Genomic DNA, 26247 nt, shown 5'->3' with positions numbered 1-26247 from the left:
AAAATGTCCATAGTTTGCTTACTTTTTTCACCAGGTAAAAGTGAATACGTGTTTTTAGGATTCCGTACCTCAAAAGGAAAAACGGAACCCTTATAGTCTGTCTGTCAAGAAACCTACAGGGTACTTCCCGTTGACATATAGAATCATGAAATTTGGCAGGTAGGTAGGTCTTATAGCAGACATTAGGGGAAAAATCTGAAAACCGCGAATTTGTGGTTACATCACAAGAATAAAATTAAAATGTGTTCATGCACAAATATTGCTATTTTCGACTTTCAAAGTAAGATTGCTGTACCAAGTGGGGTATCATATGAAAGGGCTTTACCTGTACATTCTAAAACAGATTTTTATTCATTTTTAGGCATAATAGTTTTTTATATATCGTGCAAAATGTCGATAAAATACGATTGTAGTACGGAACCCTCAGTGCGCGAGTCTGATTCGCACTTGGCCGGTTTTTTAAACCGCTTTCATTCAAGTCGTGGTTCAGGCTGCTGAGCGGCGGAGTTTCCGTATTGCCCAACGAAGGTTACCGAATCGATGACTTTATACTTCCTGCTGGACAAGCCATTGCCATATAAGTGGTTCTTGAAGTTGAAGCTGTAGCTGGAATGTCTACAATACGAGATACAATTCTAATGTATAAAATGCTTGAAGAAAGAAAGAAAAACGTTCAGTCAAGTCAAGTCAAGTCAAATGATTTATTCAAAATAGGTAATAAATTACTCTTTTTGATGGTCAGATGTTGGATTTGTAAGATATAGTGGTGATAATTATTACGCAAACTTAAAACTAAAGCTACGAGGGTTCCAAACGCGCCCAGGTCTTGTTAGTTCTTAAATTGTACCACAGACATCTTAAAACTAAGAGTTGGTTGGTTGGCAAAGGAGTACCTAGGTACAGTACGCGACCGAAAATAACGTAAATCAGCCTTTAGAATGACATTTCGGCTTTTTAGAGCGTTGTCTCTGTCTCTGATACTTATATGACGACTAGCTTATGCTCGCGACTTTGTCCACGTGGACTACACAATTTTCAAACCCCTATTTCACCCCCTTAGGGGTTGAATTTTCAAAAAATCCTTTCTTAGCGGATGCCTACGTCATAATAGCTACCTGCATGCCAAATTTTAGCCCGATCCGTCCAGTAGTTTGAGCTGTACGTTGATAGATCAGTCAGTCAGTCAGTCAGTCAGTCAGTCAGCCAGTCAGTCAGTCACCTTTTTCTTTATATATTAAGATTTGTCGGCCTCAACGATAGAGACAGTGCTCACTAGAGACGTACAAATTTGCGACCTAGAGGTCGATGTACATTACTTTCGGCCGCGTGCTGTACCTTAATCATCTATTGTCATTTGTCATCCAAGCCACACGAGTTTGTAAAATTTCAACTCAATCGTATATGCAGAAATAGCCGAAATATCAGTTAATCGAAGACAGCTTATGAACTTTAATAAAAAGTTCTTAATAAAATAAGTACAGTACACGGCCGAAAGTAATTTACATCGACCATTAGAAGGACATGGCAGATTTGTACAGCACTGTCTCTGTCGTTGAGGTCGACAAAACGTCATAATATACAGAGGCGTCTCTAGCCCTTGTGGCGCCCATGTGCAACCAGTACCCTGGCGCCCTCTAGTCTAGTAGGAGCAGGGTCAAAATAGAATACTAACAGTTATATTTTCAAACGGAAATTCGGATGTAAATGGTGCAATTTTAAATGATGATTTTAAATGATGACGGCGTCGGCCATAACACGAGCGCAGGGTCTTTGAGAGCGCCGGCATCGACGCATCTTTGGAGGTGTCGCATTCTAGGGCGCTCGGCGCCCCCTTAGACCCGGCGCGGTGTGCGCCGCACACCCTGCACCATAGGTAAAGACGCCTCTGGATATAGGTATCAGTGACAGAGACAACGCTCTACAAAGCCGAAATGTCATTACTTTACTGCGTACTGTACCTACTGTAATCTCAATTGTAATTTTCGAATCTTTACCCGAAGGATATGAAACTGGGTCGATAACTAACGAGAAACGGAAGGTAATTTTATTCCTGTGAAATAGGTATCCGAGTAGCTTTATTATACATTCTGTTATTATGTCACAACCGCAATGCAACAGTAGTCTTGTTACAGTTCATTAGTATGAACGCAACTATCTCATCCTATGATCTAGATCTTGACTAACATTCTATCGAAATGGATACTAATGAACAATTCTGCAATGCCGTATACAGAACTGCAATTGTCTCTAATCTACGTATTGTAGTTCCTATAATAAATTGATATGTATAAGAGGGAAAGATGCATACCTATATAATATAGATTCTTCTTAACGATTTCATATTTTGACGTGAACATAATTAACAGTTTTTTTTTAAATTAACTTTAGAATTTTATTTAATTTATTGTTTATTGTATGTTGTTCAAGAATATAATTTTTCACTTTGAGAACTACATATTTCCATATGAATCTTTTTGAGCCTGGTGTTACTTTGAAACTTGACATTTTTACGAAAATCTGACAAACTATAGAAACAGAAATATTAATTTGTAGGACGTGTCTACAAAATTTCATTGAATTTAATAATTGACTAGCTTATGCTCGCGACTTCGTCCGCGTGGACTACACTTTCAAACTCTTATTTTACCCCCTTATCGGTTGAATTTTCAAAAATCCTTTCTTCGCGGACGTCTATGTCATACTAGCTGCCTGCATGGCATATTTTGGCCCGATCCGTCCAGTAGTTTGATCTATGCGTTGAAAGATCAGTCAGTCAATCAGTCAGCTTTTCCTTTTATCCAAACTAATATTATAAATGCGAAAGTGTGTCTTTCTGTCTGTCTGTCTGCCTGCTAGCCTTTCACGGCCCATCCGTTCAAACGATTTTGACGAAATTTGGTACAGAGATAGCTTGCATCCCGGGGAAAGACATAGGCTAGTTTTTATCCAGGAAAATCAAAGAGTTCCCACGGGATTTTTAAAAACCTAAATCTACGCGGACGAAGTCGCGGACATCAGCTAGTATTAAATAGATTAAAAAAACTAAACTCTGTTTGTATCTACAGCGCTCCAAATATAACCTTTTAGATATAATATGTGTAACATTATATTGATGAATAGTGAAATTATTGCAAAAGAAGTGCTGGAAATCGTAAAGCGATTTAAACGTGAGACATTAAACGAAGAAATCACAGAACTTTTATTGTAATACAATAACATTATGCACTTTCATTTTCACCAAGGTAATAGTGCTCGTATAAAGGTAATACTCGCACATAGCAATACTAAGTCGATGCAAGTAATTAACTGAAAGTTTGAAGGCTACTTGCATCATTAATTACCTGAAGAATTTTATTTGGAGTTAGATTTTTTTAAATAGAATATTAGCCCTGTTCATTGGGCATTTTCCTACTTTTGAATTTGATATATATTATTACTTTATTATAAACTAGGATAAAAATAATGACGTACGCTGAAAAAAATATTAAAATCCAACAAAGATTTACAAAGTTACAGGCATTTTAATTTTGGAGTGGGAGGGTCTTCTATCCCTTTCTCGCAAAACGAAAATTTGTATGAAACCGCACGAAGCTGGCATTAGCAAGGTGTGACGTCAAAATTCTATATCGCTATCTCTGTCTAATCAGAAATATTTAAATGCTTATAACTTTTTTCTTATTTGATCGATTTAATTAATTTTTTCAGTTTACGTCATTATTTTAATCTTACTTTATAATAAAAGTAATAAAAAAACTGGAGTCAAATACCCAATTAAGTATGACTAATTATAATCCCTTTTCCCCTCCAATTAAGCGAAAAGATTAGTTAGTTTTAGTCCGCGACAGGTCCTACACTCTCGCACGTCACCCGCGATCGCCCGCAGCGGGTTAGCGCGGGGGCTGTGCGGGTGTGCGGGGATTTCGATTACCATCTTGACCTGTCGCGAATTATTAGCTTTGTAGAACTAATATTTTTCACTCCTTAGCTATTTTATGGAAGGTTCATGCTATTGGTATTAAAGGCTAAAGGATCAGGAGGATATAACTATTCCTGTTTTGATAAAAACAAGTTCTTTATTTAAATTTTATTGTCTCGCAATAGCTTTGAATGCATTATTTTAAGTAGGAACTATTCCTGTTTCCATAAATACAAATGCTTGAGCGCTTGTTCCAGCAGCAGATAAAGGTATGTCTGAAAATGATGATAGGTCTAATTTTATGGAAAGGTACTAAGTAGTACTATGACATATAGAACACTTGCGATGCGATAATCTGGGCCACCTAGTTATTAATACGTTTTTATAATCCCCTTATATTTTGTTGTATGCGATTCATTGAATTCTTCTCATTACAAGTCTTTGGTATTACCTCTCAAAATATTTCTCATGCAATTTCAAAGAGATTACAAACATAAAACAAGTATGACTTCAGCGATAACATCAAACACACCTAACAGTTTGTAAGGTTATTACCAACATTCGAAGCTAAAGCAACCGCAAGTCATGTCGAATCGGATCATTGGGCAGGTATAATCATTGAGATGTTCAAAACACCAGTTTAGTTTGACCTGACTGTCCAAATAGTTATCAAACAATGTGCGGTTCATTTTATAATTTGTCAGCATTACGTGGACATTTTTTTTACGGTCAAGGATGAAGCATAGCATAGGTTACGTGTGAAGACTGTTGGAACGGTGATGAATATTGTTTTTTTATTTCCTTTGTTCGGTGGTATGTCGCGTTGGCCTTGAAACATGCATTTTTACGGTAGACACGAATAAAATATGACTTGGGTTTCCCTTTGTACAGACACAGGCATAAACAAAATAGAATCTCCAAAAGCTAGTAACATGTCAACATAATAAACAGACGCATGCTGTACATTAAATAAAACTCCGGACCAAGGAAATGGGCCGGTTATCTGATCAGAAACAACAAAGGAAAATGGAAAAAAATACGAAACAGAGCGGTATCGGCGAGAGGGAAATAGAAATAGGGGAAGACGAATTTCGAAATTCCGAAGGCGGGAAAACGATCTGGGAGTCACAACAAGAGTATTGTAAAGGAGATAGACATTTTGTCTCTTCAATTTGGAAGAGCCATTGAATGATCTGTAGGTCGATTTCATAAAACCTGCATCAATCATCATTCATTACAATCTCAATTGTTTGGATTGGCTGAATTTGTGCGATTCTTGTTGCAACAATGCATTGTAGCCAATAGTAAGCGAGCGTCAACCAATCAGAGGTGAATGCGATCGTGACATTGTAGCTGTCTTTCTACCGCAATCGAGCACCTGACGGTCCAACTTATAAATCCATTACCAATACATCGTTCGAATGACTTGACCATTTTTTACAGTCAATGATGTGATGAAGCATGAAGGCTACGTGAGATCACAGACTTGTGTGGGCGAGATATGTATTTGGATTGGAATGTCAATTTTTGTTTTTTTAATTCCTGTATTGAATGTTGATGTCCTATACGGTAGGATAGAAACATGGTAGAGCATCATATTTTATCATAACAAACCGGATTCTTACTCTGTGATTCAATTAAGAAAATGTACCTAGTTTGGATAATTTGGTGGTCTTTACGGTGAATCTTGAACGGTAGATTTTTGTTAGGGTCGGAGCGCCGAAAACTTTGTTTTATATTTCCGTAGTTAAAGGTCTTATAATTTTGCCAGTCCGTCTGTCTGTTTGTCAGGCCATTTAAAAAAAACTAGGCATAACAGCATAGTTATAGAAGCCCTGTCATCACTACCACAGAACAAATTAGTAGTAATAACCTAAGCTAATTCTTATGTTCTTACTACATGATCGCTACACAGAGGCGTATTAAATTCTTGACCTAAAATCAAATTTAATTTAATTAAATTAAATTCGGTAGGTGTATATTTTACGCGGGTGAAATCGAGGGCATAAGCTAGTTTGAATATAATGTTTCTACGGTCTAGTAATGAAGCGGTTCTGTTTTGATTGTAGCGACGATGCTTACTGTTTTTAGGGTTCCGTACCTCAAAAGGAAAAACGGAACCCTTATAGGATCACTTAGTTGTCTGTCTGTCTGTCCGTCTGTCTGTCAAGAAACCTACAGGGTACTTCCCGTTGACCTAGAATCATGAAATTTGGCAGGTAGGTAGATCTTATAGCTGACATTTGGGGAAAAATCTGAAAACCGTGAATTTAGGGTTAGATCACACAAAAAAAATTAAATTGTGGTCATGAACTAATAATTAGTATTTTCAACTTTCGAAGTGAGTGACTATATTAAGTGGGGTATCATATGAAAGGTCTTCACCTGTACATTCTAAAACAGATTTTTATTTATTTTTATGCATCATAGTTTTTGAATTATCGTGCAAAATGTCGAAAAAATACGACTGTAGTACGGAACCCTCATTGCGCGAGCCTGACTCGCACTTGGTCGGTTTTTTTTATAAATGTAATCTTTTGTTCTGTGGAATGTCGCATCGGCCTTGTCGCGCGGATGGCGCACAGTGAATCGTCTAGAACAAGCTAGCTGGACAAAAACATTTTTTTGTGGATTCTAATTATTATAGCTATGAAAAATGATATTTTGTTGTGATACTGCATAAATTATAAATAAATAATTATTTAAAGGTTTCAGAATTTTTTAAAATAAAAAATCAAATTTGGTGTAAAAAATAATATGATTAAAATCAGTAATATAATAACAAGTTAAAGAAGAAAATAAAACACAACATAAAATACCAGTTAAAATCACTTAAACTACCTTAAAATAAACAAAACCTAAAAGTATACAATAATATAATTAATCAGAGCACTCATCATCACTTTCACAATCAGACGAATCAGATATCACGTAATCTTCTTCATCACACGGTTGAATATTACGTGATTGATGTGTTGGTATTGAAGGAGGGACAATCAAATTTAGTACTTCTACTGGTAATTTCTCAGTCTTCTTTCTTGGCACTTCTCTGAGTGAGTTTATTACAGGATCGGATGTTATCAAGAGCATATACAACAAGTCTGCTCTTCAATCAAACGTTCAACAGTTTTATTCAAAATAGCTTGAAGCTTAATATCAGCGCGCGTTTCGGTCACGGAAATGTCTTCCTGCGAAGAATAGCACGATTTTTTGGCTTTACAGAGACTATGATAAGATGGAAACACTTCATGTCCCGCCTTTAATGACCACTTTCGCGTCTTTTTATAAGCGTGACTGGTACACGTAGAATCTACATAATAAGCTAATGCCTCATCAATATTTAATCGCCTACCACTACAAACATCACCACCAGATTTCCTTTTTTCTGGAGATTCCGAACTTCTTATCAAAGAAGCTACGTTTCTGTGACCCGACAAACGATGTGCCACTTCCGCAGCTGTAGTTAACTCACAAGCACTGCACGATTGCACTAAATCTTCAACCCTGCGTTTTTTGGTTTTGAAAGATGTTTCTTCAAAATTCTTTTTAGGTCTCCCTTAGGCCGACTTCCTTCAGATGATGTGGAAGGACAAGCCTGATGTATGCTAACTTTAAATTGTATGTCTGTCCCCTCGAGCCAACTTTTATTTTTCTGAAGAAAACGATCCTCCACCATTTTCGATGCAGCCCACTTTTCAGCTAATTTTGACGAAACACTTGCTATTTGTGACTGAATACTCCTCCGTGAGTCAGGAGTCATATCAGTTATAGAAAATTTTTCAGTAATAAAACTCATTAGACGAGCATTTCTCTCTTCTTTGGCATGTTTCCGTCACTCTTCGAAAAATTCTATTTTCGAAATGGAATGCACGTGTTCTGAAAAAAATTTATTACGATGAATTGGAATCGTTGTAGTATTAAAATTATATATCATATTGAAGCTTAGAGTAGTAGCTATATTATATAAAAAAATTAGACTGGATACATGTGGATACAAAAAGTTACATTCCTTGGAAATAAAGATATGTAAAAAAGACGACATTTTATTGAGTGTTTTGTTCAAAAAATTTTAGACTACACATTATCTGTTATTAGAATCAATTTGAAGTAAAATAAGAAAGTACTTACCCTCTAAAGTAAAATCCATCATAGCAGAAACTATAATATTCAGCACAAATTTTAATAGGTGTTCTCGAAAGCACTGCACAATTGCAACTAAATTGTTTACGTAAATGTAATTACCTTATCACCTGACTTCAAATGTGTATAACTTATCGTAATGGAATGTTTGGCGTAATTATTACCTGGATTAATGATCCCTGGGTAATCATTAGTGACAAATGACCATCAATTAAGTGATTCTTTGAATTGACTTTTGTCCACCTAGCTTGTTCTAGGCGATTCACTGTGTGGCGGTATGAAATGAAGGGTAGATCGTATCGTAAGGTCCACGCTTAGTTCCATTCGATACGCTATTTTTTATCGTTGATTCTGTAAATATTGGAGCGAAAATAGTTTTCTTTGTAATTGGATTAAAGGAAATAATGGCTATTGAGTTGTCTTGTCCTAACATAGAGTTTGTCTTGTGTCTATTGCATTGCTTTAACGGTGAAGGAAGGCTGCATGCCTGAGAGTTCTCCATAGTATTCTCAAAACGGTGAGTGAAGTCTGCCAGATGCCTTCAATTCAAAGCAAAACTGGATAGATAAATCGTCTAGAATTCTAGTCTAGACAGGCGCATTCCATCGCATCGATTGCAATCTGCATTAGCATTTGCCATCTCAATTACGAAATTTACCTATATTGAGTTTAGGCTGTGTTTAGGCCCTCCGCTTCAGGTATCTTGTTATACTAATTGCGAGAATGCCACACATCTCTATATTTAAAAATGAATCGCTAAATGTGTTGCTGATCGCAAATCTCGAGAACGGCTTAACCGATTTCGCTAATTCTTTTTTTATAATATTCCTTGAAGTACGAGGATGGCTCTTACGGAGAGAAAAATTTGAATCGACTGTTAGGCGGTACGAAGTTCGCCGGGGCAGCTAGTTTGTAATAAACTCAGCTCAATACGTCTATACCTACCCATTACGGTTCATGAGGTACAAGCTCATGACAGACAGACGACGGACGGAACGAATAGCGGAGGCTTAGTAATAGGAGCCCGTTGCGCGTTGGCACCCTTTTGGGCACGGAATCCTAATAACTAAGATAGCGAACGAAGATTGAATTTTTTGATTTTGAAGATTTAGAAGGTAGCTACTACTTCTTTTGGCCAGTCGTGCAACAAGTTCATAGACCTCCAGTGAGACTAGAATAGGTCATAAATGGCTAAGCGCACGCACCGACAGGCGGTGGGCGGCGGTTTATGTGAGTGGTGCCGGATTCCTGCGCCCGCGCAGCCACTCGAGTCCGAACGAGATTCGTGCTGAGATTATGTCCATTGTTTTAGGCACTTTTGGCTTGTCACTTAGTTGAATTGTTTGAGGTTTACTAATTTAAAACTAACGTGGGTATTACTTTACTACGCAAGCCTGCTTTAGTATTAGATTAGGGGTGAGGGGTCACAACAAATTTGGTAATTATGCTGAGCCGGAACGTGCCGGAACCTTGTTAGGGTTCCATACCCCAAAGGGTAAAACGGAGCACTTAAATTCAAACTCAAATGATTTATTAAGAATTGGTAAAATTTTACGCTTCCTGATTGTCATAAATTTTTATAATCAAACTTGAAATTTTGGTATTTGAAACGTAGTAGAGTCAAAACCGAAAATTGAATTAGAAATTCAATTAAAGTATTCTTGTTGCAACAATGCTATCGCAATCACTTTTGATTGTCTAACAATTGAAGTTGGCCAAAATGCAAACTTTTCGCAACAGATACATAGTTAGTATATACATAATATAGTACGCGACAGGTAGAGCTCGAGATCGCAGTCGGGCTGGGGATGCCCCTTACACCCGGTGCGGGTGAGCGCGGGTGACGTGCGGGTGGGCGGGGCGTTCCCCCACTTCATACCCCGATTGCCATCTCAACCTGTCGCGGACTATAGGTACGTTCACTACTCACTAGTATTTAGTTCTAAATACGCTCACTGCTGCTATCAGCGCCAAAATGGCGAAAATCAAGTTTCTTTGGAAACAATTCTAACGTACTTACTTTTATTAGTAGAGGTCAGTGCCCTCAGACCAATCCCCAATCCCATACCCACAATGATGTCTATCACGTGTCAGTTGTCAAAGCATATTATGCGCACACGCAACCGACACAGGTTTTATATGATCTTACGCAACTAGATAAGAGACTTAAGTAGTTTAATGGTATCTTATTTGTTTAATTTCCTATAAGTTTTTACAGTCTAATAAATAAAATAGTAATAATTAAAAAACGTCTGCATATTCATGAGTTATGTAAAATGCGAACACACTCTGTCCAACGGACGCACTTTTACTAGTTTAGGGAATTGATTATAATAATAAAAGTAACGGTTTACTTATTATATAAGTAATTAATTATTATTAAAGTAGGTAAGTAGAGCAATTATATAATTTAAATAATATTATTCTAACAGTAACTTGTAGACCTACACCCTTTTAAGCTTAACTGACATTTTATTTGTTGCTAACTATTATTTATTTATCGGGTCTCGCAAGAAATCTCAGAGTTACTCAGCGGACGATGGAGACTGGAGAGAGTTATGCTTGGAATTTCCTAGACTCTACGTGATTAAATCGTGAAATCAGAAATGAGAAGATCCGTTCGAAAACCAAAGTAATCAACATAGCTCAAGCTGGAGTGGCAATGGGCTGGGCACATGGTTCAAAAAAACGATAGACGTTGGGGGGACTTGGAATCCCAATGAGCTCGAATAGCGACCTCGCACCGGAAAATGCAACGTTGGGAAACCCCCCACCGGGTGGAAAGGCGACATCAAACGAGTCGCAAGGAGCCGCTGGGATTCTGGCCGCGTAAGACCGTGGCGTGTGGAAGTCCATACAAGAGACTTTTATACAGGAGTTGGCGTCTATTGGTTGATAATGACGATAGTGATGACATTTTATTTACGAAATGCAGCGCCACCTCTTGCAGGTTCACTAAACTACATCGCAATACATAGTTTCAGATAGCGTTGTCTATCTCAGATCATAGATGGCGCCTGCAGTTGGCAGGATTTTAACAATGTCACACCGTAGACCGGTAGTTTATTGATTTTGTTATCACTAAAATTAATAAAAAGTTGCTACCGAACTAATTACTTAATCATAATTATTTTATATTTATTGTAATTACATAATGCTCGCGATTTCTGTGATAAAAAGTAGCCTATTTCATTCTCCAGGATGCATATGCAACCTTTCGTCAAAATCAGTTCACACAGACATGTAACACACAGATGAAGCAACCCCGTGCAATATGGATCGACAAATAAAAAATAAAATTAATCGTGGTATGTCATATGTACTAGTTATCTACATAAAAATATCAAAACACGAAACAAGCTTAAAATCATTAAGAACTTATAATATCTCTCAACAGCTATACTTACGTATTTAGTCGACGACTAGTTTCGAACCGCGTAGTCTTAACCGCGACGCGTGCGCGAACTGACTCCCTTGACAAAGGACCCCGGATGGGTTCGAAACTAGTCGGGCTAAAGTCGACTAAATACGTGAGTATAGCTGTTGAGAGATATTATATATAATGGAAATCACTCACGATAGTTTAAACGCTAAAAAAGAACTTAGGTTTCTTACCTTTATCTTTAGCATCACTCTGTTTCGGCGAATTCTGCCACTGATGTCGGACTTTTTGTGACCAGCTAACCGGACTTTTTCGACTTCTCTCGCGCACTCTGAAAATTAACATATCCATTTAATTAATTCGCAAAAATATAACGAATGATGCGGTGACAGTCGCGCACTTTCCCCTCACTTTTCCATACTGATTAGAACGTAAATATAATGGTAATATCGATGTTAGATAACGGTGTTTACTCGACTCTTTGGAAAAATGTTATTGGCGGATACTTATATCGATGGTTAATTTATAGGTCAAAAGAATATTCAAAAGCAGATAGTGAGTCGTGGTTGTATGATATTAGAGTTGGCAATAATTGGCAAAATTTTATTGAGAAAATGTCCTAATCGAAATGGACTCAGTCCTTAGGCTTTCAGGGGTTATTTGTGATTAGGGAAAATTAGGCCAGAGGTAGATTATTTATTGAAAGGTTTCAGCGTGTCATCCTACTGGAAAAAGCCATTTACGAAGTTCCGAATCTGAGTCCTGGCTAGTACTATCAAGCGATTTAGCGTTCCGGTACGTAGTACATATTCTGTGGTTCTGGTACAATGCTAAGGGTTAGGAAGCTGGGTAAGTACATGCGAGGAGCTACCCGTACACCCACTTTTTTAAAATGCAAAAGGGTGTCTGTCTGTCTGCTAGCTTTTCACGGCCCAACAGTTTCACCGGATTTATATGAAAGGTACACAAGTAGCTTGCGTCCCGGAAATTGACATAGGTAACTATTTATCTCGGAAAATCAAAAGAGATCCTACGGGATTTTTGAAAACGCTAAATTCACGCAGACGAAGTCGCGGGCATCATGTAGATTCTAGTGTATTATAAATACCACAATCCTGCCAGGGTTGCACTTTTCATCTTAGATTGCATTATTTTACCGTTGGATATTTTTTTCCCCCTTATAGAAAATAATTTGTCGAAAAAATTATATTTCAAGGAAGCTTCGACTACTGGCTAATACGTTAAAGAACTCATATGAACTCACATGATAATTTTCTTTTCTTCAGTCTTTTCCTCATCAGATACGTCAACCCAATCGTCGCTCCTGTCACTTCGGTCGCTCACGCTTGTCTCGCTGCTCGGCACTTGAAACGCTATCTCTTGTCCATTGTAGCTTATCACAGACCGTTGTCCATAAATGCTATTGGTTTTCTGCTCACTGGATAGTGTCGACTGACTTATGTTCGACACGTTATCAAAGGACAATCGTTTTTGGACTGCAGATGCCAGCTGTTTCTTCAAATTAGTCCTCAATTTAACCATGCTTGGACTGTTGGGTATACTCTCATAGCAATGGGATAGCGACGTCCCATCACCATGCTTGATAGTGTCATAGATATTCTCGCTATCATTATAGCCTATATAATCAGAAGACACAATTGAATGTCTATTGTAATTCGGACTGCTTTCTTTAGATTTTGGCGGCCGAGGTGGTATTTTTTCGTAAATTCTATCTGAGCCTATTTTTTCGTAACTAACTGTGGAAGCTCCACTTACAGATTTTGAGATAGAGTAGTTTTTGCTATTAGCATCAGGACTGTAAGGGTTGTAGTGTTCAGCTATTTGTATACCGGAGCTGGATGTAAGGCAGTACGGTTTGATCGGCGACTTGCAGTATTCATAGCCATCGTCACTGTCGCCATCGCCTCGCGTTCTTTCCTCCAGTTGTCCACAGAGCTCATAGTTATGAAGACTACTCTCATCTCCTTCAGGATGAGATCTCATTTCTAAAAGACACTGATAAATATTTTCTCCAGACTTTACATTCACTGGTTCAACCACCTCTTTAGGGATTTCTGGTAAGGGGCAGTTAATTTTTGAAGTTCTATCACTCATCACTGATATTACAACAACGTTGTCTGTGTCTCGAGGTTCTAGAGGCTCATAATCGTCTTCATCAACCGGATCGGTTTTTGTCTTTGAAGTATAGCCAATAAGAACTTCATTGTTGCAAGCTTCTAGTAAATTACTTTCGAAATCAGAGTTTTGATCCACGTCTGCTGTGGGGGCTTCGCATTTATCTTGAGATTCATCTATGTCTTTTTCATGAGATTGCTCAATATGAGTAGATTTAATATTTTCAGTATCAGATTCATTACAGGTAACAGTCGTTTCGTTCATTATCACAGTGACAAACCCATAAGTACTTTCAGAAGTAGTTCTATCATTTTCAGAATAAATCTGTGAACTTTTCCTCCGCCATAAAAATGAATCGTTTGGAGCCACTGGCGTTTCTAGATCCTGGTATAAGTTATCTTCTTTTAAGTTTTTCACAGCCACCGATTCACTTGTTATTTGTTCTAAAAAAATACTATTAGAATTTTCATTTACATCTTCTTGTATAATTTCAACTAGGTGTAGTGGCAGCTTTTCGGAATGAATGTAATTTGTTTTAAATTTATTTCTAACATAAATAGGTTCTTTCTTTTTGGGACTATCTGGTTCTTTATTCGTGCTTTCTTCTTGTTTTATTGGGTTAATATTACTGTCATTAGAAACACATTTAATGCTCTTAATTTTAGGGACACCGTCTTTTATAACTAAATTTTTTGTTAACACTAATGAAGATTTCTTTTCAGGTACTTTTGGTTTTTCCTTTATGGGTATTATATTTGAAGGTTGACTGTTTGGTCTTTTGACAACGATACTACTAGTTTGGGCATTAATCTCATTTTCAAACTTTTTGATAGCGTCTTTTACAGCATTTGTTTCCGCTGGGATATCGACTGCAATTTGTCTAGGAGATTCATTTGTTTTTGGTTTTGCCGGACTGCCATCAACGGAATCAGAGCCACTTTGTTGTTCACTCGAGTCTTGATATTTTAAACGTTTTTTAGGCGACTTAGGAATTTTGGTACCATCGGACTTAGAACGAATTACACGAATTTTGGCCGCAGACCCTTCAGATAAAATTAGTTTATCTACTGAATCTACACTTGAACACCTCTTTTTATGCCCACGTCTTTTGGAACTTCTTCTATGACGTAGAACTATTTTAATATTAGGGCTGGAACTGAGTGTGGATGAAGGCGTGGAACTGTTACTGGTAGTACATCGCGATGCTGTTTGTAGATTTCCTATCGTCTTTGCTAACTTTGATTGCTTCACTGATCCCTTTGATCCCTCATTCATTAAATTATTAAACTTTTTTGTTAATTCTGATACTTTACTACTGGTTATTGTCATTGTTGTTTTTGTAACTAATGGCGGTCGTCGGTACGATGCAGATGCGTTTTTTATTTTGAAACTCACTTTTCTTTGTTGCTGCTCGACCCTTTTCTTGTTATTTTTTGGGATGTCTATAGGAAGTGTGTTTGGTTTAGTTTTAGTTTTGTCTATTGGTTGTGATTTTTGTCCTCCACCAGTGCTTCTCGTGTCGTCGCTTTCTGTGACTGTGGCTATTTGAGCGTAATGCAATATAGGTTCTTTCATTGTTTGCTTCGCATGTAGAATTGTGGAGTCGACGGTGGCGTTCAGGAAAGCTTGCTTAGCCTCGTGGATTGTTTGTTTCCTTTCGCTTGAAGGTGATATAGAAGGTTTTATTGGAACGGAGTAAATGCATCTGTCGTTTAAGCTTTGTTTCTGTTTTATAGCCATGTCTGTGTCGGGGAGGATGAAGTTCTTTAGGAGGGCTTTTATAGCGCCGTGCTCCCTTTCATCTGAATTAAACTTTTTGATTGAAGATAAAAAAGTTTTCGTGGTCACCGTCTCTTCCATTAGGTTGTCTAATAGCATTGGTGCTGGGTGTCTCCGACCGGTTTTCTACGCCATCTGGAACAATCAAAGCGGGACAGTGAGTGTAGGAAGTAACTAATCGTATGCAATCATCGAATAATACATCGGTATAGTACCTACTGAACCAAATGGGTCTAGTATTATATCATTTATATCATGTTGTTTCAAACATGTTAAACTCATACGATTACGAGAGCAAGTGGTGGGTATATAATAATAAATTATTCAAAGGCGAAAGTAGTTTTGGGATATAGAATATCTATGATTATATCGTGCATGTTTTTAATAAATAAAAGCATCTACAGATTCTACAGACGTGCTAACAAGTCACGTGCCGACTAGATATTTTTATCTAGTTAAAAATAAAAATAAAATCAGAGACTAAGGGACCTCTTCACACATACAGAGTGGAGTGGAGCCAAAGTGCAGCGTCTTAATTGACCTAATAACCACTGTGTTAATACTATCGCCAATACAGGTATTGAAAAATTGAGCCTTAGGGTGCGTTTCCACTGAAGCTGAGCTGGGCGGAGTGGAGCAGAGCGGACCGTGAATTGGCAAATCACACAGTTTCCACTGATGTAGAGTGAGGATTCCAAGAACTGTGATTGGCCAATTCACGGTCCGCTCTGCTCCACTCCGCCCAGTTCCACATCAGTGAAAACGCACCCTTATGCTCGTCTTATTTTTATTTTATTTATTTTATTTCGACTTAATGAAAAGTGAACATTTTACACCACCCTTTTAGACTAAAGCACTAGATAAAAACCGATACTGGTGTTTGCAATTTGCAGCCCAAATAGACCATAGTCTGTGCTAGGGCTGACAAAGATCATTGACCTCACACACTCTTGAACCATGGAATTAGGAATCGGCTTAACTTATTAGTATCTTGTACGTAGTAGATACTACATAGAGGTCGTTGAGCGTAGGCATTTTCATTACAAAGTAACAAGACAACTGATTTGTCTTTACAACAATTTATTAGTGTCATTGTTCGAACCATGAAAGCAAAAGTAAGATCATGAATGTGTATGAAAATTCGCAACACATTTCCACAGTTTTCCTGACATTTCTGCAATGAATATCCCATTGTTATACCAACGATTCCCACGAGATTGCATCTGTGTCCTAAAAAAACTGGGTTGCTTAATAGGTATATTGTTCCTATAACTAATAATATAAATACTAATTTAGTTATTTGCAAGTGTACCTACCACAAAGTATTTTAACCGACTTTTGAAAAGGCGGACGTTCTCAATTCGGTGCAACGGTTTTTTTTAATTTTTTCAACGACCTCCCTGGCGCAGTGGTAAGCACTGTGGTCTTATTAGTGGGAGGTCCCGGGATCGATTCCTGGCAGGGGTTTGGAGTTTTATAATTGCTAAATTTCTGGTCTGGTCTGGTGGGAGGCTTCGGCCGTGGCTAGTTACCACCCTACTGGCAAAGACGTGCCGCCAAGCAATTTAGCGTTCCGGTACAAATTTAGCGGCCGAGTAGAAACTAAAGAGGTATGGGTTTAATAAAAACTGCCATACCCCTTCCAGGTAAGTCCGTTTTCATCTTAGACTGCATAATCACTTAACACCAGGTGAGATTGCAGTCAAGGGCTTGTATCTGAATAAAATAAAATAAATGTAGCTAGGTACCGTACTACCAGTTTTATATGTCACACCGGCAAAACAAAATCCGTTTGTGCAGAAAAGCGCAACCTAACGCCGGTTAAAACTGAATGTACACCAAGGAAATATAGACCTTATTGCTTAACATTAAGGTTTTAACACAAGGACAACAGACTCGTGTTATCTCACTCATAGTTCGCGCGTGCAAAACATGGCGCGTAGGCAACAACCAATAGCGGACGGACGCGCGCTATGATTGGCTGAGATATTTTCGCGCCATTCAAAAATAAGATTTCTGCGCAGGTACATCGGCGTAACTTAAGTGACCATGTGCACTGGCGACATAACAACTGTTTACAGTTAATGTCAAGTCAAGCGTGAATCTTCTAGGCAAGCGCGCTCCATCTTACGGCGATTACGCACTGCACTTCAGTCATCAGAGTTCAATCCGTATTACGTGAGAATACCAGCGACTAATCTACAACATAATATTGTCATTAGCCATGACCATACAAAACAAAAAGGAACGTATTTTCACGGACTCGGATCGGATGAGTGCGTAAAAGTGTGATTTGACGTATTAAAATCTAATAAGTAGGTACTTAATTCTAATAAACTCTTGGGCTTGATAGAGCTACCCACTGTTATTTTAATGAGGTTTGATGTCTAAAACCGGAAAAGGTCAACGACCGCATTGAATTGTATACAGGTACCTAATAAAAAATTATTGGTATTCTACAAGATTTGTAGGTTCGATTGATTTGATGAAGTTAGAACCGACTGGAGACAGAAATTACTAAAAATTCCGGTAGTTTGTTTTTTGTATTGGGAGTTGGGACAAAAAAATTGGGACAAATTTCGTCAAAATCGGTTGAACGGATGGGCTGTGAAAGGATAGCAGACAGACAGACACACTTTCGCATTTATAATATTAGTATGGATTGCCATGCGGTTTAAGCGAGATCGATGGAAATCGATTTAGGATATTGCCATATACTTAGGTGAAATGAGTTTATAAAGAAAATAGCCATCCTTCTATCAGTTACGTTTACAGTAAAAACGAGAGTTTAAAGTTGATTAAACAACCAACGTTAACTTGTCCCATTAAAATTGATAATCGATGAACTTTTCCCAAGGCTCAGTGAAAGCCGGTCCCAGCTCCCAGCACGTTTGCTGTCTGACCTTTTAGGTCAACAACCCTAAGTAGATACCTAAGGTAATGTAGTACCTAGGTATAGGTACTTTAGATTTCTTTAGTTTGCTTAAAAGATACTTAAACAAATCGCAGAAACCTTCTCCGAGAAATTAAGGGACGCGATTTGCCCAACGCTTTAGACCTTAGGTTTTATAATCTAACGGCGATTACGCACTGCACTTCCGTCATCCGAGTTCTATCCGTCATCCGTGAGAATACCAGCGATTATCTACGACATGTATGACATGTCGTAGATAATCGCTGGTCTTACAATGGATAGCTACCATACAAAACAAAAAGGAACGTATTTTCACGGACTCGGATCGGATGCAGTAGTTACGGCGGTTACGCACTGCACTTCCGTCATCCGAGTTCTATCCGTCATCCGTGAGAATACCAGCGATTATCTACGACATATGTCATAAGCTACCATATAAAACAAAAAGGACCGTATTTTCACGGACTCGTATCGGATGCAGTAGTTACGGCGGTTACGCACTGCACTTCTGTCGTCCGAGTTTTATCCGTCATCCGTGAGAATACCAGCGATTATCTACGACATATGTCATACAAAACAAAAAGGAACGTATTTTCACGGACTCGGATAGGATGCAGTGTGTACATCCGTGAGAATACTGACGTCAAGTGTTATCCTCCGGAAGAACGCACGGAGCGATCTCAGGTGGATTGCACAATACAACGGCGCGGCGCGTGCGTCGATGCCAATTAGGCATTTGACATGCGCACAAAGCTCATAGAAAGCGGATACGTGATAGAAACGTCTATTAGATACATTTCTAACAGGTCACTTTCATTATACAATTCGCTGTTTGGACGCGTATCATTTTATACTTGACTACTGATATTGTATAGGTAACTTATTAATAGATATTACTAGCTGATGCCCGCGACTTCGTCCGCGTGAAATAAGGTTTTTTAAAAATCCCGTGGGAACTCTTTGGTTTTCCGGGATAAAAAGTAGTAAAATGTCACTCTCCAGTGGCCCTACCGCGGTTGTTTGACAGCTACAATGTCACGATCGCAATCAGCTCTGATTGGTTAATGCTCGCTCACTATTGGCCACAATGCATTGTTGCAACAAGAATCGCACAAATTCAGCCAATCAGAACAATTGAGATGGTAATAATGATTGATGCAGGTTTTAGACAATCGCCCTACAGGTCTTTATCTATACCCATGCAAAAATCACGTCAATCCGTTGCACCGTTACGACGTGATTGAAGGACAAACCAAACAAACACACTTTCGCATTTATAATAAGGGTACCTAATGGTTCAAGAAATCAAAAAAATTCAAGAGAGAATAATGTAACAATTTTTGAGAAACTTTAAAGACAGAAGCTCGAAACACACTTTGCACAAAAAAAAGCTCAGATCAGAAAGCCTGTGTTACTAATCCTGCGCCACACATGAATGTAACTGTATTGGTAACGGCTCTCGCACGGTTAGGGTTGCCAGGTCACTAAACCTAATAGCCGGACAGACCAGCCAGTTTGGCCGGACATTTGGGTAGAAAGGCCGAACACCCTACATTATTGAGGATTTTGTGTCTTAGTATTAATAGGTACGACAATTTTTTTTATTGTAAAATCAAGCTTTTTTTATTATTGTCATAAATCTTGTTGTCAGGCGGCACTGCCGCCTGCGGGACCGACCGACAGTCGACTCGCCTGCGCTCGGCCGCGCTCGTTTGCGAAATGTAAAAAGCATAACAAAAACCGGACAAGCCGGACACCGCTTATTTTGGCCGGACACGCAATCAAAAAGCCTACCTATGTCCGGCTTTATCCGGACGCCTGGCAACCCTACGCGCGGTCGATGTATCGAAAATAACCGAACACGTAAAATCACTTTACTGTTACAACTGTATACTCTACAAAAGCTACTTTAGAAAACTGATTCAAACAAATCTTTCCTCTTTATAATATTACTAGCTAACGCCCGCGACTTCGTCCGCATGGACTTAGCTTTTTAAATCCAGTGGGAACTTTTTCGCGATAAAAATCCAATGTCCTTCCCCGGGATGTAAGCCTTTACCAAATTTCATCAAAATCGGTTAAACTGTGGGCCGTGAAAAGCTAGCAAACAGACAGACGGACATACAGACATACTTTCGCATTTATAATATTAGTATGGATGGATGAACATGAGTAGAGATTAAAAATCATACCTACCTCTTTAAAATATCATCATCATCATGATCAACCCATCGCCGGCTCACTACAGAGGGTCTCCTCTCAGAGTGAGAAGGGTTTTGACCATAGTCTACCACGCTGGCCCAGTGCGGATTGGCAGACTTCACACACCTTTGAGAACATTATGGAGAACTCTCAGGCATGCAGGTTTCCTCACGATGTTTTCCTTCACCGTTAAAGAAAGTGATATTTTAATTACTTAAAAACGCACATAACTCTGAAAACTTAGAGGTGCGTGCCCGGGATCGAACCCCCGACCTCCGATTGGAAGGCGGACGTCCTAACCACTAGGCTACCACAGCTTCCAAATAGCCGCTTTTTCCAGCAGCTTTAAAATATAGAGACGAGATAATAAGCATATTATACCTGGTATTAGGCCTCCTACGCACTGGCGACCATAGACGCGGCCAGGCCGCCGCGGCTATGGTCGCCGGTGCGTAGGCAAGCGCGACATGTGGACGGCCGAAAAATTTGCAGTCGACTTCATTGGACTTTATTGGAGTAATCATTTGATGCTAAATCCCATAAACCTCTTCTATTTTCAACTTCAATTATGAACCTTTCCGTGTCGAAATTGGCCATTGTAAAATAATCACTCTGTAGCTAGCTACACGTCTGGTCGCCGCGGCCGATGCGGTAGCACTGATGAATTTTAATACAGAAGTGATGTTCTCGACGGCCACGATTGGTCGCTGGTCGCGTGGCATCAAATTGGACGCCGCGGCCAACGGTGGCCGCTGGTCGCTGGCCGCTAAGTGCGTAGGGGCTATAGCGATTGCCATATAAAGTCCAGAATTCACTGGCCGCCGCGGCCAGGTCGCGGCGACCATGGTCGCCAGTGCGTAGGAGGCCTTAGATATAAAATATGATATCATGATTACGGATTATTATATCATAGTAGAGTGTAGTAGATACTAGACACATGTAGATAAGAGCTGCTTTGTACGGATGTAATCGCGATAATCTCTTACGTAAAATGATGTCAGGAACGTACGTAAAATTAGATCATATAGAGTTAGCCTATCTATATCCCAGGGAAGAACATAAGCTACTTTTTATCCCTGAAAATTGAAGAGTTCCCACGGGATTTTTAAGAACCTAAATCCACGCGGACGTAGTCGTGGGCATTATCTAGTATTCCAATCAATCTTAAAGCTAGCCTTATCTAATCTAATTACTATACAAATGGTGCCAAGAATACTGGCTGCATTTCCGCGATGGACAGCCACGTTCCTACCTAATCTTCTGTAACCAGTAAATACTACCATCGATAGCAACTACTCGTTCCTAAACAGTCTGTATTTGGAAATTGGGTACAACATTATAGACATGATTAAATATCCCAATACCTAATAAGGTTTTCAAAACATTATGATTATCTTTAGTTGGGTAAGAAAAACTATCGCAAAGCATGCATTAGCCAGTAATGCCTATTTCACGCTCTAATACTGCTGGTAAAATAATTCCGCGGTAATTGTTGCGGCCGCTACCTTGAACGTAATGCATTAAAACAGTTTGATTTGAATGCTTCTGTACAGATTCTGTACCATATCTCTACATAGTATAAAATAAAGTCGCTTCCCGCGTCTGTATGTATGTATGAACGCGTAGATCTTTTAAACTACGCAACGGGTTTTAATGCGGTTTTCACCAATAGATAGAGTGATTCAAGAGGAAGGTTTATAGCTATAGTTTAATTCTCAAAAAATTAGAGATCCCTAGATAAATTGAAATAATGTGAATTCGGTCGGAAAAAAATCCTCTCATTTGAGAGTTTCCGAGGCAATGACACCTCAATGACACCACACTAGTATCTACATTGCACCCATGCGAAGCCGGGGCGGGTCGCTAGTTATCATTATAATATAGAGTAACTCTGATCGACTTCGTTCCGCGTGGAATTAGGTTTTTTAAAAATCCAGTGGGAACTCTTTGATTTTCCGGGATAAAAAGTAGCCTATGTCACTCTCCAGGTCTTTATCTATACCCATGCAAAAAATCACATCAATCCGTTGCACCGTTGCGACGTGATTGAAAGACAAACCAACAAACAACCACACTTTCGCATTTATAATAAGGCCTACTGACAAGGGTACTGAATACAACTCTTCTTCAAATAGGCTCTGTTCTTTAGGACAGAGGCCATGGAATTCTTCTGTAGAATACAGACGTTATAAGAGATTAGCTTATGCTCGCGACTTCGTCCTCGTGGACTAAATAAATTTCAAACCCCCATTTAACCCACTTAGGGGTGGAATTTCGAAAAAGCCAGGCCATGTTTGAATTGAAAGGCCAGAAAGGTTTTTATACTATAAATGACTTAAACACCTCTATTATTTCCATAGAATACCATGTCGCACAGATTGAAACAAAAGATACGACACTCGCTAATGACGACACGGCTATTATTATTGGTATAATAACATAATATGGGCTCATTGTTTTACTAACTTGGCTTGCGCCCATATACGTTGGTAATGTAGCAACTGTGTACATTTGGATCATAAAGTTGAAATACAGGATGTTACCAGAACACTAGCAAAAATGAAGACAGGTGATAGTACTGATGATTACTGATATGATACCACAAAAAACGCGATCAAAATATAAAAAACATCCTATATTTTGTAAAAATTTACGACATATTGCAAATAAAACACCTGACAGACGCTAGAGGTCAACGAACGTTGTGTAAGGTCAATGCCACGTCGTAGGTGCGACATTGACCCCAGTTTTGCGCACTATACATTGCAGATTTGAAAATACTAAATCACTAAAACTGTAAAATGAGGCTAATTGTTATTGGTATTGGATTGTGTTTAGATAGTATAACAATAACGCTAAGTTTTGGCTAGCGTTCTGGTTACACCCTGTATACTAACGAGTATGGGATTAGAATCGGTGATTTGTGCGGTATTTTAGTACCTAATGATATCTAATGGTAAATACTAAAGTCGTATGGCCTTCAGTAAATATTGTGTACCAGACTGTAAACGCTGATAATGACGATAGATGATAGGGACCTAGAAACATGAAATTTGGCAGGTAGGTAGGTCTTATAGCAGACATTCGGGGCAAAATCTGAAAACCGTGAATTTGTGGTCATGAACTAATAATTAGCATTTTCAATTTTTGAAGTTAGATAACTATAATATGTATATCAAGTGGGATATCATATGAAAAGGCTTCACTTGTGGATTCTAAAAATTCTAAAACAGATTTTTATTTATTTTTATGAATCGTAGTTTTTGATTTATCGTGCAAAATGTCGAAAAATAGACTCGCACTTGGCCGGTTTTTTTGTTTTAATTGTGGGTAGAGAACAGTGTCTAAAGCTCTAAACTATCTCAAGTACCTTAGAAGGTTAAAACTCGAGGGCACTAGGATGTACAACTGGAGTGACGTACAAAATCCGTATATTATGAAGGGCATTACGTAGCGTTGCGCAGTTACGCACCCTGCACTTTATTTTTATGGTTAAACAATGTGGACCGGCTCTTATCGCACTAAATTTGGACAATCACTTTCTCCACGTGCCTCAGCCGCATAATTCGCGACCAGCCCCCCGGATTCTGTAAAAGATTTCGTCTTAATCAGGCAGAAATGATCGACTCTTGAAAGAAAGCCAAAAATCAACACAAGGATTATCCTATCTGAGCTATATTAAACAGAACGGAGAAATTAATATAGGCTTACAGCTATTGCATGTTCTTCTTTATTAGTTGGTTAATTCTTTGTTTGAAAGAAAAGAAAGCAAGAAAGAAAAGACGTTTATTTATGCAATTGTGCCACACATTACAACTTAAAGCTAAGAGCTGTTTGACTATTCTTGGCCAATAATTTCCAAGAAGCTTGGCAACATCATCACAGCAACCAATTACTGTATGGTTTCCTTTGCCAATTCTGCCAGGACACCAGCTTCACTGTGGATTAAAAATTCTATACTTCTAATTATCTAGTTATGGCTATCGCTATGGTGACTTTATTATGTTGTCTTTTGAAAAGACACTAAGTAGGTACTAAGTTTCTTGCCAGCCGTAGAATCTGCTTTTTGAGCCATATGTTGCACGCGCTGGCTCTCTCTATTAGGTACTTTAGCCTAAATTAAAAACAAATAAAATAACACAATTTTTTATCCAAATTCATTTCTTTTAATACTTAGTACCTACAGAAAAAAATTGACATATTACAGAAAATATTTTACTATCATTGTCCCAAATAAAATTAGATAAAATCTTTTGTTTCAACTAATTCAATAAGGCTAATATGGCATTAGATAAGTAGAAAATCCCAAGTCTTAACATGGAAGCCTCAAGGCTGTTGTAACGGCCGGACGTGTCTGTTTGTATAATAAGTATTGTGTGGTGAAACAATGCCTCGCACACAGACGGACTGGACGTGTATGGGAGGGAACATGTTATGGTAGATGATGATCAAGATTCGGATATTAATGGCTCTTCTTTTATGGTTGCCTAAATATTGGTATATGGAGAAGGTGATCCTTGCATTATCTTGATTACTAGCTTATTCCGGCGACTTCGTCCGCGTGGACTACACAAATTTCGAACCCCTATTTTACCCCCTCAGGGGTTGAATTTTTAAAAATCCTTTCTTAGCGGATGCCTACTTCATAATAGCTATCTGCATGCAAAATTTCAGCCCGATCCGTCCAGTGATTTCAGCTGTGCGTTGATAGATCAGTCAGTCAGTCAGTCAGTCACCATTTCCTTTTATATATATTTAGATTACGGTTAATGCACATTAAGCATTTAATTTTAAATTTAACGTAAATTTTAAATTTAGATTAGCAGTTAACTGTACTTATAATAAAACTGTAATTTCAAATATAATCGTTAGGGAGTAGGTACTGAAGATCAGTATGAAATCTTCAAAAATGTACATACATATAAAAGAAATATATACCTACATAAAAGAAAAATATGAGCAACACGTAACGTATGCAAAATATGATTACATTAAATCCGTAAATATTCATTCGATACATTTCGCATGACTAATGTGATAGGAAAATAGTGTACCAGAACATTAAATGTTAGATTTACTATTATGCGTTTTTATTCACATAATAGCATAAACCAATTGTGTAAAAAGGTAGACTACACAGACACACCTAAAACTAGTTTTTGAAGTGAGCCAGTGAAGGCAAAAGTTCCAAACCATTAGTGCCTCAGAAACCAGTTTAAGAAGCGAAGAAGCCCTTGAAAATGTTGAGACATCTGCCGAGTGCCGACGATCTAGAGGAGATATTTCCCGCAAATTGCTAATGCGCGTGGGCGCCATTTTAGTGACTTCAGCACTAGACTGAAGTTTCGAGCTGATGGTATATTTATATTTCGGCTGACGTCATTACAATGTTAATGAGACATGGTTCCAGCGCAATAGCAATTTGCGGGACTTATAATGGTAGGTATTAAAACAAAGAGAACCGGTGAGAAATAAACAGGGTGTGGATTAATTAATTAAAAATATTATGCCTATCTGACGACTGACCGGAATTGAAACAGATCACAAAAGAAACTTGGTACAAAAACTTTTATCATTTATGTTTGGGATATTATGAGAAAAGAATTCTATATTGTGCAGGTAGGCAAAGTGTGAGATAATTTCTTACCGTATGGAGGGATGGAACAAAGGGTAAGTAAGAGGACTGTATGTTGGTTTGGTATGCTCTTGAAAAGGGTGTTATCACTCAACAAGAGTCAGGAGAGAAAAGACTGAAGGAGTCAACAAGTCTTTTTATAT

At 38.4% G+C, this 26247-nt stretch overlaps 3 protein-coding genes across 3 annotated transcripts in view; 1 reads left to right on the top strand and 2 right to left on the bottom strand.

Annotated features, from left to right (window-relative positions):
• The window catches only part of loj (logjam), a 66546-nt gene extending 60219 nt beyond the window's left edge, over window positions 1–6327 (top strand). Inside the window, exon 5 of the transcript XR_011238542.1 lies at window positions 6144–6327. The gene's annotated coding sequence lies outside the window, so the exon portion shown is untranslated. The remainder of the gene's footprint in view (window positions 1–6143) is intronic.
• The window catches only part of Exn (Ephexin), a 122103-nt gene that overhangs the window by 54088 nt on the left and 41768 nt on the right, over window positions 1–26247 (bottom strand). The window contains exons 3-4 of the mRNA XM_069509459.1: window positions 12703–15488; window positions 11672–11769 (exon numbers count right to left, since the gene is read on the bottom strand). Of these exons, the coding sequence (XP_069365560.1) occupies window positions 11672–11769; window positions 12703–15452 (2848 nt within the window). The 5' untranslated portion in view covers window positions 15453–15488. The remainder of the gene's footprint in view (window positions 1–11671; window positions 11770–12702; window positions 15489–26247) is intronic.
• LOC117996471 (23 kDa integral membrane protein-like) overlaps window positions 17138–26247 on the bottom strand; it is a 191256-nt gene continuing 182146 nt past the window's right edge. The window contains exon 6 of the transcript XR_011238541.1: window positions 17138–17180. The gene's annotated coding sequence lies outside the window, so the exon portion shown is untranslated. The remainder of the gene's footprint in view (window positions 17181–26247) is intronic.

This window comes from Maniola hyperantus, chromosome 3 (assembly GCF_902806685.2).
Source record: "Maniola hyperantus chromosome 3, iAphHyp1.2, whole genome shotgun sequence".
Lineage (NCBI taxonomy): Eukaryota > Metazoa > Arthropoda > Insecta > Lepidoptera > Nymphalidae > Maniola > Maniola hyperantus.
The sequence above is the reverse complement of the archived record's forward strand: the minus strand, read 5'-3'. Positions and strand labels throughout refer to the sequence as shown.